The sequence below is a fragment of the Colossoma macropomum genome, unplaced genomic scaffold (genome assembly GCF_904425465.1).
Source record: "Colossoma macropomum unplaced genomic scaffold, Colossoma_macropomum, whole genome shotgun sequence".
Lineage (NCBI taxonomy): Eukaryota > Metazoa > Chordata > Actinopteri > Characiformes > Serrasalmidae > Colossoma > Colossoma macropomum.
In genome coordinates, this window is record NW_023494810.1 from 9,703,652 (window position 1) to 9,720,161 (window position 16,510).

Sequence of the window (16,510 nt, forward strand, 5' to 3'; positions counted from 1 at the left end):
AGATCTAAGCCAACACTGCCACACAACATGCAATTTACTATCATTAATTATTAATTAGTACTTTTTATAGTCGCCCGCTGGACTGAGGGGTAGACCAGGAATTCAAAGTGACATTATTGCGTGAGTCAACAGAAGCATCTCAGAGCATGTGATGCTCAAACTGTGTGATGGTGCAATGATTTTCCTCAGATTATGTGAACATGGTAAAGCACGGATGGATTGGTTATAAAATGCTACCCATATGTGTTGCTGCATTGTAACTCCCCATGGGTCTTTGGCCTTAATAACTTGCACTGACCACAAAACAACATGCCAATCCTTACTGAGCATTTTAAAACAACCTGAACTCCTTAATATACTGAGGAAAAACTGATTCTACAATTGTTTTTTGTCTGGAATCCATGTAGGCATGAACGAGTTACTCCCTGAACTCCAGCAACCTGAGAGTGTAAACCTCAATGCAGGCCCACGAGAGCAAGTAGAAGAAGAAAGACCAGGGGAGACCATGTGCGTGAGTGAGAGAGGGAAATTCTCAATGACGTAACACTGCCATTACTGCAGCAATTACTGCAGCAGAGAAATTCTGCTTGCACAAAATCTCCGGCAAACCTTATAATAACGGCACATTAACATTGTGCATGGCAAATCAGACTTAAATATTTATACCTTTTAATGCCACAGCACAGTTCCATCAGTGGAAGGGAGGGAATCAGGGCAGCGTAATTGCCCATCAGTAGCGACGCAAGAGAGGAGAGAGGAAGAGATGAGAAAAAGACTACAGGGAGCAGGGACAGCATGGAAAGAAGGATGACACAGAGGAGAGACTGAATAAAAAAGTGAGATAAGGAGAGAAGAGCAGACGACTGGAAGTAAAAAGATAAAGAAGCATGTGGGCTGCTTGTTCATCATTTGTGATCATTTTATGGCATCCATTGCTCTCCACAACTCTGCAATTCACTGTTAAGGCTGCTTCTCAATAGCAAACCCAGAAAGCTTGGTTATAAATATCTTTGAAAATTCTGCTTTAGTCCATTACAGATCCTAATCGCAAAAAAAGCTGCGTTGAGAGCAAACAGGAATTCTACAGCTGTTCTTAGCTCTAAACAAGGTATATACACTGGCCGATGATGAGCGAACTTACCAAAATTGATTCTTATGTGATTATCTCTTCATTCTACATTCATCAGATGGCCTTACACCATGAAATCACTGTTATGGGAGATAAACAGGAGGCAATAAGAACCATTCAGAAGGGAATATGAGGAGCCATTGGAAACAGCTTAGATTTAATGATGAGCCTAATATGTCCAAAGATTTTCAGACATCTTTTCAACACAGTGAATTTACCTCCTTTAAGCTACCTGCTGGTAGTGTTCCATTACACACACATAGCTTTTATATTCTCCATAGAGAAGCATTGTGAATACAATGGGATGCCCAATGTCAACTGTCAAACAGAGGGGTATAAAGGAGGGGCAAACACGCTATTAATACTAGGTACTAGGGATGTACATTCCAACCAGTTTTGATATTCGAGTATACACATGAGTTCATAAATGAATATCCAGTTAAATGTAGGAGAAGAAGAAAAACAAACAGGGACAACATTGGTGCTCCACAAAAAGCACGCAGAGGAATACATTTCAATATATTTATTTATTTATTAAAAATAAAGGGAAATCCATAGGTTTATGGTTATTTCTTGTCAAAAATGTAAATTAAGTTCATTTGTAAAAAAAAAAAAAAGTATTCAGCCTAGTTAGCGAAAAAGCATCCCTGCCTCTATCTTTTCAATCATGTCCTCTTTGTCAGCACGCTCAGATTAAAGCGCTTGTACTTGGTAGCAGTCAAATATAACACAACTTACATACTCGCCACTACAGGTAAACGTGTATTCTGTCTGTATGCTTTCCTTCCCGTGATGAAATGTAATTAGTAGGAGATTAGTGATTTCAGTATTTAAATACAGGCACCACGATTGGCTAACCAAATACTTGAATATCTGTGCACATTTCTAATTGATGTCCTTAATTTCAGAAGAAGGATGAATGTTTACAAACTTTTGGACAGGAAATAAGCCTAGTCCCGGACCATACAGCATTCCCAATGGAGATTCTCCATTAAAAAGAATGTGTAGTCCAGGACTAAGCTTAGAAAACTGACCCATAATGTATTACTGAACTGAACTAAAAGAAAAACCTTTTAAAATCTTGGTACAATCTTGTACTGGGTATCTTACTACCAAGAGTTAAATGATAAAAGCTAAGTTAAAATACACTGTAAAAAAAGCCCTAAGGCACAGTTGGATAAAATACAATCAAAACAACACATTCAACTCCAAACACAGTATTTACATAAAAACTAATGCAGTTTGTCACACAACTTCCTCCTCACCATCAAAAGTAGTCAATCAAACAACATGGTATCTAAAGTTTGCTTTGTTTGGTCTTTGCTAGAGGCTATAAGGCTAATGTAGCTAAGACAGAGTTTACGCATATAACCCCACATATATTCCTACCTTTCCTGGTTGTTTCAATGTCAATGACAGTTTATCGTTCCACAGAACAACAGCTGTACATCAAATTCGTATTATAATAAAATATCACCTCTTCTACTTACAAACACAAATGTGCTATAAGAAGAAAGTTTAATACACCCTGTTTGAACATAATTTCTCCACTTGTTTCAACAAGATATGAGTGAAAAATAATAAATAAAAACTTCATTCAATTTCATAAATGAGAAAACACCAACAAGGTTAAAGGTAAGTTCCTCAAAAGCAAAAAATCCAAAACTATTTGTTCTGTCCTGCAACAGTGGATTAAGTCACATATGTCTTAACAAGGCAGGTTAAGAAGGAGCAAAGCTTACTGTATAAGTCTGACCTGAACAGCTACATATATATGCCTTTGAAGAGAATTTACAGCCACATTTTGAGCACGAGTTAAAACTATTAGCAGCTTGTGTTCCAGCTCAAAACTCGACATGAGAGTTTGACTGCTGAATATAGCCTACAAAAATACTTCTGTAAAACTGTACTGACCACTCAGTGAAAGTATGACTTAGAAAGAGCAAAAACCAACAAGCAGAATTCAATTAAAAGGCCACGTTGTTCCCCCTTTACTTTTCATCAGGTGGACACAGACAAAGAGGGGAGGGAGACATTAATTGCCACCCTAAAAGCCATCTCTTGTCGTAAAAGATAATTACAGTTGTGTGTGCTCACTCCAGTGTTTATCTGACATCCCAACAGAAAAGAGGTCAACCAGAGGCGTGTGCATTTTTGGTGGGCTGCATGGTCATATTGACCTGTGCCAACTCAGACTGACAGACTCACACAAACACACCAAAGCCAGGCACAACACAGCTTACACAGCCATTAACAAAGTAATTTGGTCCTAATCAATAGCTAGGGAGGCCAGAGTCGCCTCTCAGCAGACAAAAAGTGCCTTGTTGTAACAGCTGACTCCTGAATTCTATTCTGGGTGCGCAGAACATGGCACACTGGGTTTTTTAGGAGAGCAAATAATAAGTCCATGTTAGCAACAGTCCATTCAGACCCTCTGGGTGAAAACAGAATTTATTATAGCTGCATCTCGCCTTGTGTTCAGGTTTGTTGTGATCAGGTTTGTTATTTTTTAAAAATAAAACATGTTTTCAAATATACAATGCAGCTAAACATTCCTTCACACAGGTAGATTTTAGCCTGCTTGCACCAGTTCACCATGTTTATGTATTTTCTTCGTTCTTCTCCAATATAGGGGCATTACACACAACTGACACTTTTACGTTAAGATAACCTAGACAAAAATATCATGGTTTACTTACAGATACACAAATGTCTTCCACCAAGAATCTCCAGACGAAAATCGTAAAAACCTACAACAAGGTGTCAAAACGCAAAGACTTTTCAAAACATTTTAATGGTAATGGAAATTTGAAACAGTGGTTAAAAATGCTGCTTGCTTCCTTTGCTTTCGTGAGCCAGTCAGTGCAGATATGTTTAAACAGTTTGATCAGCAGCAGAGTGAAAATGTCAGCCATGCAGACTATTCCATAGTTTCTGTGAAGGACAGTAGACAAGTAATTTACAAACACTGTTCAGGCTGTGTATCAGGAGAACACCCAACACCCAACATACTGCCTACATAGTGTAATAAATGCTTTAAGTTTACTTCACTTAAACAATTTTTATTTAGAGTCAGCCATTTTTAGTTTTCAGTTTTCAGCCAAGTGTGCCCTGAATTTTGGTTTCATTTCCAGCCAAGGCGACAGTTTCACAGTATCACAGTAAGAAACTATTAGCTATTAAATGACATCCTCATTAGGTTTATTACATCAGCGTTTTTTTGGGCTAATTGTGAAAGGTAGTAAATGTTTCTTATTTTGGTCTTTCAAAGAAATGGGGAGGCTTGCAAAATTTTGCTTGGAAAAAGTTATTTGGCTAAGTGTGCAACCTTTAGCCAACAGGCTATCAGATTCACTGTTAGGAAGTGATGATGTGATGTTGAACGGTGTTGGCTGTTGTACCCAGTTTGTTCCATGTTAATTATTTTTAGGACTTTTTTTATTATATTTACAATGTTCATTACAATGACACTGCCCATTTGTCCTTTAATCAAATTCTAGCTAAGAGACAACAGCAGCAAACTCCAGATGCAAATGACCACAGTTAACTCTATAACCTCTTGTTAGATCTCTTATATGTATTAACTATGGAACAACAGTATGGAACAAAAGTATTATATTGACAGATGCAACCGAAAAAGTAAAACTAAACAAGTAACCACCAGAACACAGCAGTCTGAAGTATACATAGTTGATATTCAGAAGGGTCGACTGGCGTGTTTCGCATCTCTGCAGCAACTTGCTTCCTAAACAATGCCAATCTGGTAACATTTTCCCTCCATCAGCAGCGGTTGTTATGGCAATGCAGGAATCCCTCTGCCAGAGTTCCGCAGGGCTGGCCTCTGTTTCACAGTGGTTGCCATAACAACAGCGGAACTCTCAGTCAGAATCCCACAATGCTTAGGGCCCTTCAGCTGGGACAAGCCTGTATGGAAGATAAGTCTCACTGGAACCAGTCAACACTACCTGCCTGAGAAGCAGGAAACACTTTAAATCTAAAACTCCATACCATTACACAGAAAAAAGACAAAAATCACTCTTTATGCCCCAGGTTCCCATCAAGTATACATAACTATGACAAAAATGTGCCAAAAAAAAACATAAAAGTGTATAGCATGCAAAAGCTTCAGCAGGAAACTGAGGTCAGAAACTTCTTAACTCTGAAATCTTACTTTAACTGTTTAGTCACCATGACAACTTCAGATAGGACTGAATTTAGAAAAGAAGCTATTATAAAAGAACTGAAGTTTAGTTTATAATCTTATCCTAACTTAAACAGTATTACACAAGCAGCCTAAATCTTCCTAATTCCTTTTTAACCTGTTTTTAGCGTTTTATGCAGTGACAGGCAGCATAGTTTACTATAACTAGCTGTTACATTCATCTACACACTTAAAAGAACCATGAAACCCTTTTCATGATTAAAGGGGGCTTTGCACCGTGAAAGCGTTCTTCAGATTGATGGAAAATGTGTTGAATATGGTTCTATATAAAACCTTTCTAAAAAATGGTTCTATATAGCACCAAAAATTATTCTTCTATTGTTACAATGTCAAGCTTGTTACAGTAGAAGAACCCTTTTTGGTGCTACATAGAACAGTTTTAAAAAGGTTCTATATAGAACCATCTACAGCGCATTCTCCATCAATCTGAAGAATGCTTTCACGATGCAAAGAACCCTTTAATCATGCAGAGGGTTCTTTGGGCATTCATGGTTCTATATAGAACCATTTTCTTTACTAAAGAACCCTTGAAGAACCATTTTTAAGAGTGTGACAGCTAATTGTCAACACTGATCAAGTAGGCTAATATTTCCTAACTTGAGATGCCACAAGATAAGATTCTTAAATTAAAGATAAGATTTGCTTCTGTAATACGAATTTGTGAAAAAATCGTATCTTTATCTGTCAGAGTTTAACTTAAGACAAACTGATAGGAAGTTTCTTTGATATAGCTGCAAGATTAATTTAGGTTAAGCTTCATTTGGGTTTCACACACTCTCCATGATCAAGCAGATGTGGACACATTTGTAATCATGAGAGCTTTGGGAGACCTAATCAAAGTCTTTAAAGCAGTGAATTTGGGCTACTGTGAAACATCAACACACTAAATACAATGATTTGCATATTTATAGTCAATTTACTTCAGATTATTTTAAGCACCAAAAGCACACCATCAGAGTGTTTTTAGCAAGCACAGAAAAAGGAACCACTGACACAGACTGAGAGGCTGCTCCTGGCTGTAACCCACAGAGTCTTTCAATCGATATCTGGGCATCCTTCCTCGAGTAACCTGCAGCCTGCTTAAACCCGAAAAAATATATACAGCTATGCGTCTGGTCAAAAACTTACAAACTATCTTTATTTCTTAGTATGGATTGGTAGCTGTTACTAGGTCTGAAAGGTCTTGTTGCAGGCTTAATAAATCACACAGCCTATAAGTCTCATTTTGTTAAAATAAACATATGGCTAGACCTTAATGTTGTGTTAACTTCACCTACGGCCTGCTGTTACTGTAACATACTGTTATTAGTTTACTAGGCGAAGCTACATAAAATTATCTTTTTTTGTACTTAACAGCTTTAATGTAAGTATAACTCTAAAATCAGCTAAACTCACATCCATGTTTTGCATGGGAAGATGCATTTAAAACATTTTAAATCCAAACTACTTCAGGAAGGGGTCTGAGAGGCCAGATGTTATACAAGTTTAAATGTATCAAGTCACATTTGACAAAAAAGTCCCACCCCCCCACCCCCAAAACTGTGATAACACCTACCATTGCTGTTCTGCATTTGACAAGAGACCACCTACCTTCACAGCTCCCAGCTGAGTTTCTGACGTGACTACATTATAACGTATGTGAGACTAATTTGTCTAAATCGCCATTTTCTTAACTGCTGGTTTAAGACACTGAACAAAAATGAACAACTGCATTTACTGCAGTCAGTCATCATTATGAAAATGGTATGTGAAAAAATAAACTGGCTAACTGGACAACCGCGACCATTCAACTGTCAACTGTCAAGAAATTTCAGAAATTCTCTGCTAAAAACATTTGACAAGCAAAACTGGATACCTCCAAACAGAAACTGGTGAAGATAAAAAAGTCAAGTTTAAGACTCCTTTTCCCCAAGAACAGGAGCTGATCAAAGCCTGTGCTAAATATCCCGTCACAAAAACTTTCAACGCAGACCCTGTTTGCAGAGCGACACTGCCTCAAGGCGTCATCTTTCATTCGAGCCAGCCAGATCAAAAGCCACCAATGTGCCTCTATCTTTCATGTTCCAGCAAATTCAGGGAATCTTGTGAAGCTGCTCACTGATTAACGCTATATTGTTAGCTGCCAGCTCACAAATGGTTTACTGTTCTCAGTCAATAGCTGAGGAGAACAAACAAAGCGTGAGCCACCAGATCTGACAGATCAGAAGTTCTCTTAGGCGAGGTCGGCTATAATTACCTTCAGCTACACAGTGAATTAAGTTCTGCAGCTGAGGATGGTGTGAACGTTTGATCTAAATTGAGATGTGGCACACCAGTAGTGCTATGGGATCATGTGGGCCTGCTGAAATGTAACCTTATAGATACTGTTCTACAACAGAGAGTGATTACTTCCTACCTTGGCTTTGTCCCACCCATGGGTTACCAAGTAAAACTGTGATTTCCAGGGTTCTGACTAAAGTCTCCATGTCAATGTTTTGCTAATGAGGTGACTCATATAGGTACAATTCGTTTGCCCAAAAGAGAATGGGAAAAAAAAGGAATTCTCCCTTGGCCTTGTCACTGCAGGGTTCTTTCTAATGGGGTCATGTCTAGAATTTCTGATGCATTTCTGTGCAACAACATCTGTCATAAAGTGTCTAGAACAGAGTAGTAACAGGTTTGCAGTGAAAGCAGTAGACGCCACATGTTAGATGCGTTCAGGACCTTGGACAGTACCACTGGGACTTCATGCGTTCCAGAGACCAGCTCATGCTGATCTCTCACCTTTGCCTAATTATATCATTAATCAGCGGTAATCAGCACCAGCTACACACTTAAAAAAGTTGTTTTTTTTTAAGGGTTCTTTAGTAAAGGCAATAGCTCTGCATGAAAGCTTAAATGGTTCTTGAAACTGAAAGTGTTGTATGTGGTTCTAAATAGGACCTTTTTTTCCGATACAGAACCATATACAATACATTCTCCATCAATCTGAACTCGCAAAGAACCATTTAAGCTAAAGAACTCTTAAATAATCCTCTTTTTTAACTGTGTATTCTTCTATGCACTTAAGGTCTCTCTGCTGACTTCCAAGAGAACATTAAACTTACAACATATAACAACACAAAACAACTGACTCATATTCATCTGATTATCATCATTTTTTTTAGCTCAGCCAGTTCAAATCCATTATAAAAGCAAAGCACTCTGCTGTATACATGATTAACCCCTTAATCCCTTAGAGCCTATACATTTAGTTTCTCACTTTCTAACTACATATCCTGCATGTCAGTTTCATAGTGGTTACTAGAAATGCATTGATATCATGTTTTCCAGACCAGGTATGAGTATACCTATCCAATACCGATACCATTATGAGCAACCTACTTAGCATTACGCAGCTATAAGTGTAAATAAGTGCAATGTACCTTGACAGTTAAATCATTACAATCTAGCTGATTTTTGACAAAATGCATTAGCTAGCTACATTACGTTAGTTACTTTGGATCGAGTAGAAGATTTGGGTTTTGTTCCACATCAGAAAAGCTCTTCTTTACAGCTATACGTAAAGTATGTGTCATAGTTTTGATCCCATGCTCCTCATCTGTCTCTTTCCACAGCAGTCTCTATAGTACAGTGACAATAGGAATTGCAAATACATTCAAAGAGCTCACTTGTCAAGTTTTACACCTTGTTGGAGTCTTTTGATAGGTTTGTTGAGCTGCAGTTGAATATCCCCTAAAGCCAGGCATGCACTGCAATTTTAGAACTCTTGTTCTTTGGGACAACCCACACCATATGTTTGAATTGATCACCATGTACAAAAAAACCCTACAATTTATGTGCTCACTGTAGGAAAAAACTCCACCCGATTGACATGCTACAAGCAAATGTGCCCCTTTAACTGGGTCTGACAATAATGTCTCTCTGCAGCCTATTTTACAAAGACAGTTTTAAAAAGTGAATGTATTAATGTTTATACCTAGAAATTATATTCAGCCAAGCTGAGCAAAGGCAGCATATATAGGCTTTGGTACCGTAAACGTCCATTTTCTTGCCTCTGTTTTGTTAGCCTACGTGCGTTCACCCACATTGGGGAAGCAGCTGTGATTGTGTTTGTGCGTGCTTAAATTGGCAAAAATCACACAGTGCATGCCTTGCAGGAATATGCCAAAAGCAGAATGTTTAAAGTGACCACGGCATCTTGAGTCATCTGTTCATTAGCATAGAAGCATACACTAGGCTTACATCACATGATATCAGATGTTGGTATCTGTGCAATTCTTGTGAGTCTTAGCATGTGTGAATAAATACGATATCGGACGGATACCCGATACCAGTATCAGTACTGATGCATCTCTAATTGTTACCAAGTAGTTCACATATAAACCTGGATAAAAAATGAGGAAAAATACTGATGTTGGGTGCCTTGGGCTGCAAAGCAAACAAACAAATGGATCCTTGACCAAATCAGTGCTCTCACTCGAGACCTAGATAACCAAAATGAAGTTGATAGAAATAAGAACAAACTATTAAGAAGTCTACAGATCCAAACAGAAGACAGGATATTCTGGATAAACACTATAGATAGGGTCACCAGGTCCAACTTGCAAAAGTAAGTAGTTACTGAATAACATCCCTACTGTCCAAGGGGTTAATAACAATAACAGAACGTTTTTAAAGTAAGTGCAACTGTAAGCATTAATATGAATTTCTTAACATGTTGCTAAATTATTGTTCATTAGCAACTAGCACTACTAACAGGTTGGTCAAAAACAGTTAAAATTAGTTATGTTGTCAGCGGTCTGGGCATATAACATCCAATGATGTTGGCTCTTAGGTATGTGCATGTGGGGGTGTCCTTTTGACTCAAGAGATGTCTAATATGTGTAATAAGAGACGTGTAACTCTATAACGAGAAAAGCAGAGGCATGATAAATTCTGTCCTTGACCAGCATCACCTCCACAAACACGCATGTCTAATTGCAGAAGTCATTTCCCTGGCAGCACAGATGAGCAAGCACCCTATGGTCAAAGCAGACCTGAGACATTAAGGGCATGAAATACTGATCGAAGCAATTCTGTCCATGTCTCTCTCCATCTACATTATGCATGTGCAGAGACTATTCTGATTTCTCTCTCTCATACTAACTCACTTTACACAGTAGCTCACTGCCATCATTACAATTTCCATCCAAATCATAACCATTTCAATGGCACCACAAAGTCATATCTTAAAGATGTATTGTATAAACTCTGCAAACATTCCCAGAACCCAGGCAGTCTCAATAGTTTACTTTTAACATTAGTATAAATTGAGATGACAAAACGAATATTCATCAATATGTTCTACTTTAAACATATAATATGACACATGGCAGGAAATCTCAACTGAACAATCCTGGAGCTGAAGTAAAACAAAGACAAAAGCAATCACAGGCCTACTAATACTCAAGCTAACATAAGGGACTCTGATTAGCCCCTAATGGATTTAATGATCTTGTGAACAACAATTGTCAATCTCTCCAATGGCTTCCCCAATCACACTGCGTATCCCTGTCGGCCTTTTCTCTGTTATACCCTAAATGAGCTCAGCTTCTTCATTAAGCAAAGATGAATATTCAAAGATGAATACTCAAAAAGAGCCCACACTCTGCATGTGCCTGGGCTTCCATAGCTGTCCTACAAATACAGACTCAATTAGGGGACATAATGGCCACGACTGTTTGTTTGGTAAGTCTTTTCTTTATGTTAAGCTTGACAAGACAAACAGACTCCCACAGGGACCAGACAATAATTTATTACTCTGGATTTGTCTACATGCCCCATTATGCTCTTATATGGACAATGTTTCATTAAAGGAATACTTCAAAATTGTGGGATTATGAATAAATGTTGTATAATGGTTCTTAAGCATGGTATTCAATGAGTCAGTCATCAATAAGCTCCTACGTAATTTGAAAGACACCAAGTGTTATGTCCTCATTAGCACTTGAGTGAACAACCTGGTTTTTAAAAGTAAACTCATCAAAATCTGCATGAAAAGCTAATTATCTGTGAGAATTTTGTAGACTGTGAAATGCAGGCAGACTGTTGGGTGGCATTTTATCAGACTCACAACTTAATCTGTGGCAGACATCCTAAAAGCATACTGCTCTACTGCAGAATCAAATATGAGACACATCCCTTTTAACAATTAATGTTAACATCAACTCTTGTTCTCCTCACAGTTAGATCACACTTCATATCTCTAAATTATATTATTGACTTCTGCTTTGTGCTAAAAACCTGCACTGCCACTAAGTCTTCCTGTCCCTAAGGTACTGCATATAACACACTGTGTAGTATTGAAATTGAAACAACACTGGTTCAAAATGGCTTTCACAAAGAGAATAAATCCTTAAAAAGCCTAGCAAGGAAAAACACCTTCAGTGATGGGAACTCTGCAATGCAATTTGAAGGCTGGAAGCTTGTGCTGTATTCTCTGCACCCCATTCCATCACAAAGGACCATTCATTAAGGGGGCAGGGAGAATGGCTGTTTTTCAATGGTGCGCCAGAAACTTGGGAGCTCTTTTGGAGAGCATCCACGAGTTACCTCCTCCTGCTGCCTTGGAATGCAAACCCTCCACCCTTATGAAAGATTGACTTGTTGGTAGCAAAGCCATGCCTTGTTATTTCCTAATTCTCTGGTGCTAGTGCTTTTTTGTATACAATGGTAGGCATAGCCTAGTCAGTTTAAAAGAGCTTTTTTCATGCACGTCGGAGAGGTTTGAGCTTTGATGACTGGTAAATGATGTTAGGTGACAGCACTGTAAGACAAAAAAAAACCCAGACTTTGTGATATTGCTCTGTCTAGGCAGAACGTCACAGATCCACTGTCAACCTTTTCATGTCGGTTTTCTCCGACAGCTTTGTTGTACCTCATGAGATGAGAAAGGACGCATCTCAAAATTCTGTCACAAGGCATTCCTTTGGAGATCACAAGCATATCACGCAGCAATCCGGTCTGAAAGAAGTTTGAGCGGTTTTGGTAGTCCACACTGGAACATATTACTCACATCACGTGTGAATTGTCATTTAAAATAAACTCTCTAATTGTGCCAAGAGGACTGCCATTTTATCTTGCACTATGGGCCAGTTTCCCAGACCCATACTAAGGCTAAGCCGAGACTAAAAAGCATTTTCAATGATAATTCTCCATTGACACTGAAATTTAGTCCAAGATTAGGCTTAATCAACATTCAAGAAACTGGACTATGTGTCCAAAAGTTTGTAGACACCTGCTCACCCAGAATTTCTTCTGAGATCAGGAGTATTAAACAGGCGTTTGCCAGCCCTTTGCTGCAGTTACAATCTCTACTCTTCTGGGAAAGCTTTACACTAGATTTTTGAACACTGCTGTAAGGACTTCATTGCATTCAGCCTCAAGAGCATTAGCGAGGTCAGGTACTGAAGATGGATGATTAGTTCTACATCACAAACACCACTCCAGCTCATCCCAAGGCCCAACGCTTGAGGGCTTTATACCCCTCTAATCAATGGTTCGCATTGAGCATGGTGACCTTAGGCATATGTGTATCTGCTACAGAGTATCCTGCACTTTTGTTAATGCTTTTCTATGGAGATTAAGTGTCAGTGTCAGCAAGGGGTGCACCTAAAGTAGCTGTATTCACTTATTAGAAAAGCTGTCTCTAATATCTCTTTTTGACACAGGCTATAGTGTATCACCGTGTATAACAGACTAGGCCGCTCATGGATGTGCCTTTCATAACAAGCATCTTAAGCTCCTGTTTAAAATGTTTTTTGAACGTTTCACAACGCACTTAGTCTTAAACTGCCCCATCCCTATTGCTTGGAATGTGTTGCTGGTAACAATTTCATAATGAGCATACATTTACGAAAACAATGGAGTTAAAAGGTAAAACATTAAATATCTTGTCTTGGTAATGTTTTAATTTAAATACTGTTCAAAATGAATTTATAAATCACTGCTGTTTTTATTTGCATTTCACATACTCTACCAACTTTTCTGTAAAATAAACATTCTGCTTGTGCCAGCTACAGATGTGAGGACTGCCATTTCATCTTATGACTCAGCAGAAGACTATACCAACCCGTGCTTTGCTGGAACTTGAAAGAGTATGATGTAACAGAGCTATTTGGTTCCTCAATAATGATGTAACTGTAGGTACTCAAGGGCCATTTAGCGCTATAATTAGGTTTCTGTGCCAGTGCTGACAATAATGACTCAAAATTCATTCTGAACAGTGAAAACTGGCTCTTGACAATATGAATACCTGTGTCTGATTCACAACAATTCTCTCTTCTCTCCCTCTTTGGAAGTAACTGAATTCACTGTGTCTCATCATTTTGTGCAATCTTTACACGTGATATTGTAGATGACCTAGAAAATTCACCAGTGTTGTTCACCTTCTTCCTTTCTTACTGTATATGCAAGACGCTTACATAAAAGAGGCAAAAAGCCTTGTCCCCTCCATGTACATGGTATAAATGACTGTCCACTCTGTTAAAAATATAGTACACTGTTGATGGCTATGTAGAGAATTTGGTACTGTATTAAGTACTGGGCGATATATCATCTGCACTGGTATTTCTGCATAGGTGTTAGACAGTGATTTTTAGTTTTAGCGGTACTGATAGTTAACAAAAGCTCAATTAACTGCATATTTAAATGTATACTATTTGCTGGCTGCTTCATACTGTTTTCAAAGAATAGTTCCAAACACATCCTAAGTAAATAATCACTAGGTTTTCTTACTACAGAAAAGAAAACAGAACATAAACAGACCAATGAACAACTATTTTACCATGGAGTATCAATGCATGGGTTCTTTAACTGAATTAATGCAAACTTAAATATCATTTGACACTCTGATACCATGATATATTCGGAAAATACTGCCGTGCTGAATTATATCAACATCACCCAGCACTAACTGTAATATGGAATAACATTTATTGCCTTTTGTGGTGATGACTATGCTGATTATTTGCTATTGTGGGAGGTTCATGTCTTTCCTTGTCTATAAACTACTTGATTTGTATTGCATGTTAACTGCCTGGATGTGCCCGTTCTTGTGTTATGTTACGTAGATATTCGCGTGTTGTCTTTTGTACATATATTCAATATGTATAGCTATCCGTATAGAAGGAACATTTTCAGTAGAGGACAACAAAGCCTCCATATTTACTTCTTCTGCCAGGCAATTGGAGCGAAATGCTGATACCGCTCTTTAACGTGTCATGCGTCATGATATGGTTATAACATCCAGCCTTTTACATTCTGGTCATGCCTGCTAGGAAACATATTTCAAGACCCTGGTTTTCAGCGTTATGGTTACTGCGTGGATCACACTGATGTTACTGCTAATAACTGGAGAGATAAACGCTTTTCTTGAGTTTATACTGCATTTCTTTTCTCTGTGCACCTGTTGGAAGAGTGGCTCAACGCATTAAGACGCCCCCTGCCGGCCATACGCAACATTTAAGTCATGACAACGACATGTTAACATCACGTTAGGATTGAACAACAGAGTTCAGAGACTAAACTGCCCAACCAATTCTCAGACAATCTGCATCTTATGACAGCCGCATCGAGCCATGTTAGCGGCTAACAGCCTCTGTCCTTTTGAGTTTTGCCCTCACTCACTGCAACAAACGAGGCTGAAGTTGGCTTCCTCTTCGAACTCCCCGTTCCACCTTAAATGGTGCAGCAGTTCCATTCTGGCGCCTGTACCATTTAAGGTGGAACGGGAAATTCGAATAGAAAGCCAACTTCAGGCTTCGTCTTCAGCATAAACAGTGTTAATGCTCACCATTTCCGATGCCCTTTAGCTGGCAGTTATAATCCTACTGAGTTGTGAGGACTCAAATGTGTCTAAACGGAAAAAAGATGTTAAACTCACTTACCGACTCCGAGCTTTTCGTCCTCCGTCGGTGTCCACATGATCCCGGTTTAAATTCCCCAAGACACCAAACGCGAAACAGGACAGTTTTAGCTACATGAAAGTTGTGATGCGCTCAAAAAACGTTTGATGGGGGGGGAAAAGCGACAGGCTAGCTAAGCTAGGAGTAAATCAAAACAACGTCTAGCTAGCTGATTAAAAAGGCTTTGGCGACCATACTTCGTCCTCTGAATGACACATCTTCTCAGCTGAAGTGTTTTCTCTCTCTCTCTCTCTCCTCTCCCCCTCTCCCTCTCTCTTCTCGGAGGTTTTCCTCTTCGTCAGCAGGAAGGCTCGCAGAGTTGTTGTCCAGGAACCGGGGGAGAGATCTTGTCTTTTCTCTCCCGCACCGTCCACCCAGCTAACACGGCGGAGAGAGAGAGAGAGACGGCGGTCGTATCTCTCTAACTGGGTCGCACATCAGCGTCTCTCTCGCTCACTCTGCACCTCTGCCGGGCTGAGGGAGGAAAAAAAACCGTTACGAGATTTGAGAACCGTTACGAGATTTGAAATTTGAATCAGCACCGGCGGCGCGCGCCCCCTCCTTCGTCTTCACGCACGTGCGCGCGGGTAGAGTAGTACTTGCTTGTTGCTTGCTTGTTTGTTTGTTTCGCACCTCGACGCGAAGGCCAGCGAGAACGCGGCTCCGTCTCCTTCTCACTCACAGTCGGCGCTGCGCCATCTTTCCCCTGTCCGCCCGCTGCCGCCGCCGCCGCCGTCGTCACATGACACGCGCGCTAGCGCTCCACCGGCCCGTGGAGGAGGAGCGCGCGGCGGGCCGTGAGGTTCCGAGAAGCTCGCGGTACCACCATGCTGAAAAAGGACCGTTAGAAATCAAGGGAATGGTTCTGTTTAGCTTGATGGAAAGTGTTTTGTGTATGGCTCTGTATACATTCTTTAAAAGGATGGTTCCTCAAGGGCCCTTTAGTAAAGAAAATGGTTCTATAAGGAACCATGAACACTCAAAGAACCCTTTGTATGATTATATGTTTCTTTGCATCATGGGTTCTTCAAAAATGTGCTATGTATGGTTCTATATAGAATTGTTTTGAAATAGGTTCTATTTATCACTCAGAATGGTTCTTCTACTGTTATGATGTCAAGCTTGTAACAGTAGAAGAACCCTTTTGGGTGCTATATAGAACCTTTTTCAAAAAGGTGCTGTAGAAAACTATCTGCAGCACATTCTCTATCGGAATGAAGAACGCTTTCATGA

General features: G+C 39.4%; 1 protein-coding gene across 1 annotated transcript in view; it reads right to left on the minus strand.

The window, feature by feature from the left end:
- Positions 1-15,714, minus strand: part of dock3 (dedicator of cytokinesis 3) — a 201,097-nt gene extending 185,383 nt beyond the window's left edge. The window contains 1 exon segment of the mRNA XM_036559488.1: positions 15,260-15,714. Coding sequence (XP_036415381.1) covers positions 15,260-15,296 — 37 coding nt within the window. The 5' untranslated portion in view covers positions 15,297-15,714.
- Between the last annotated feature and the right edge of the window lie 796 nt (positions 15,715-16,510).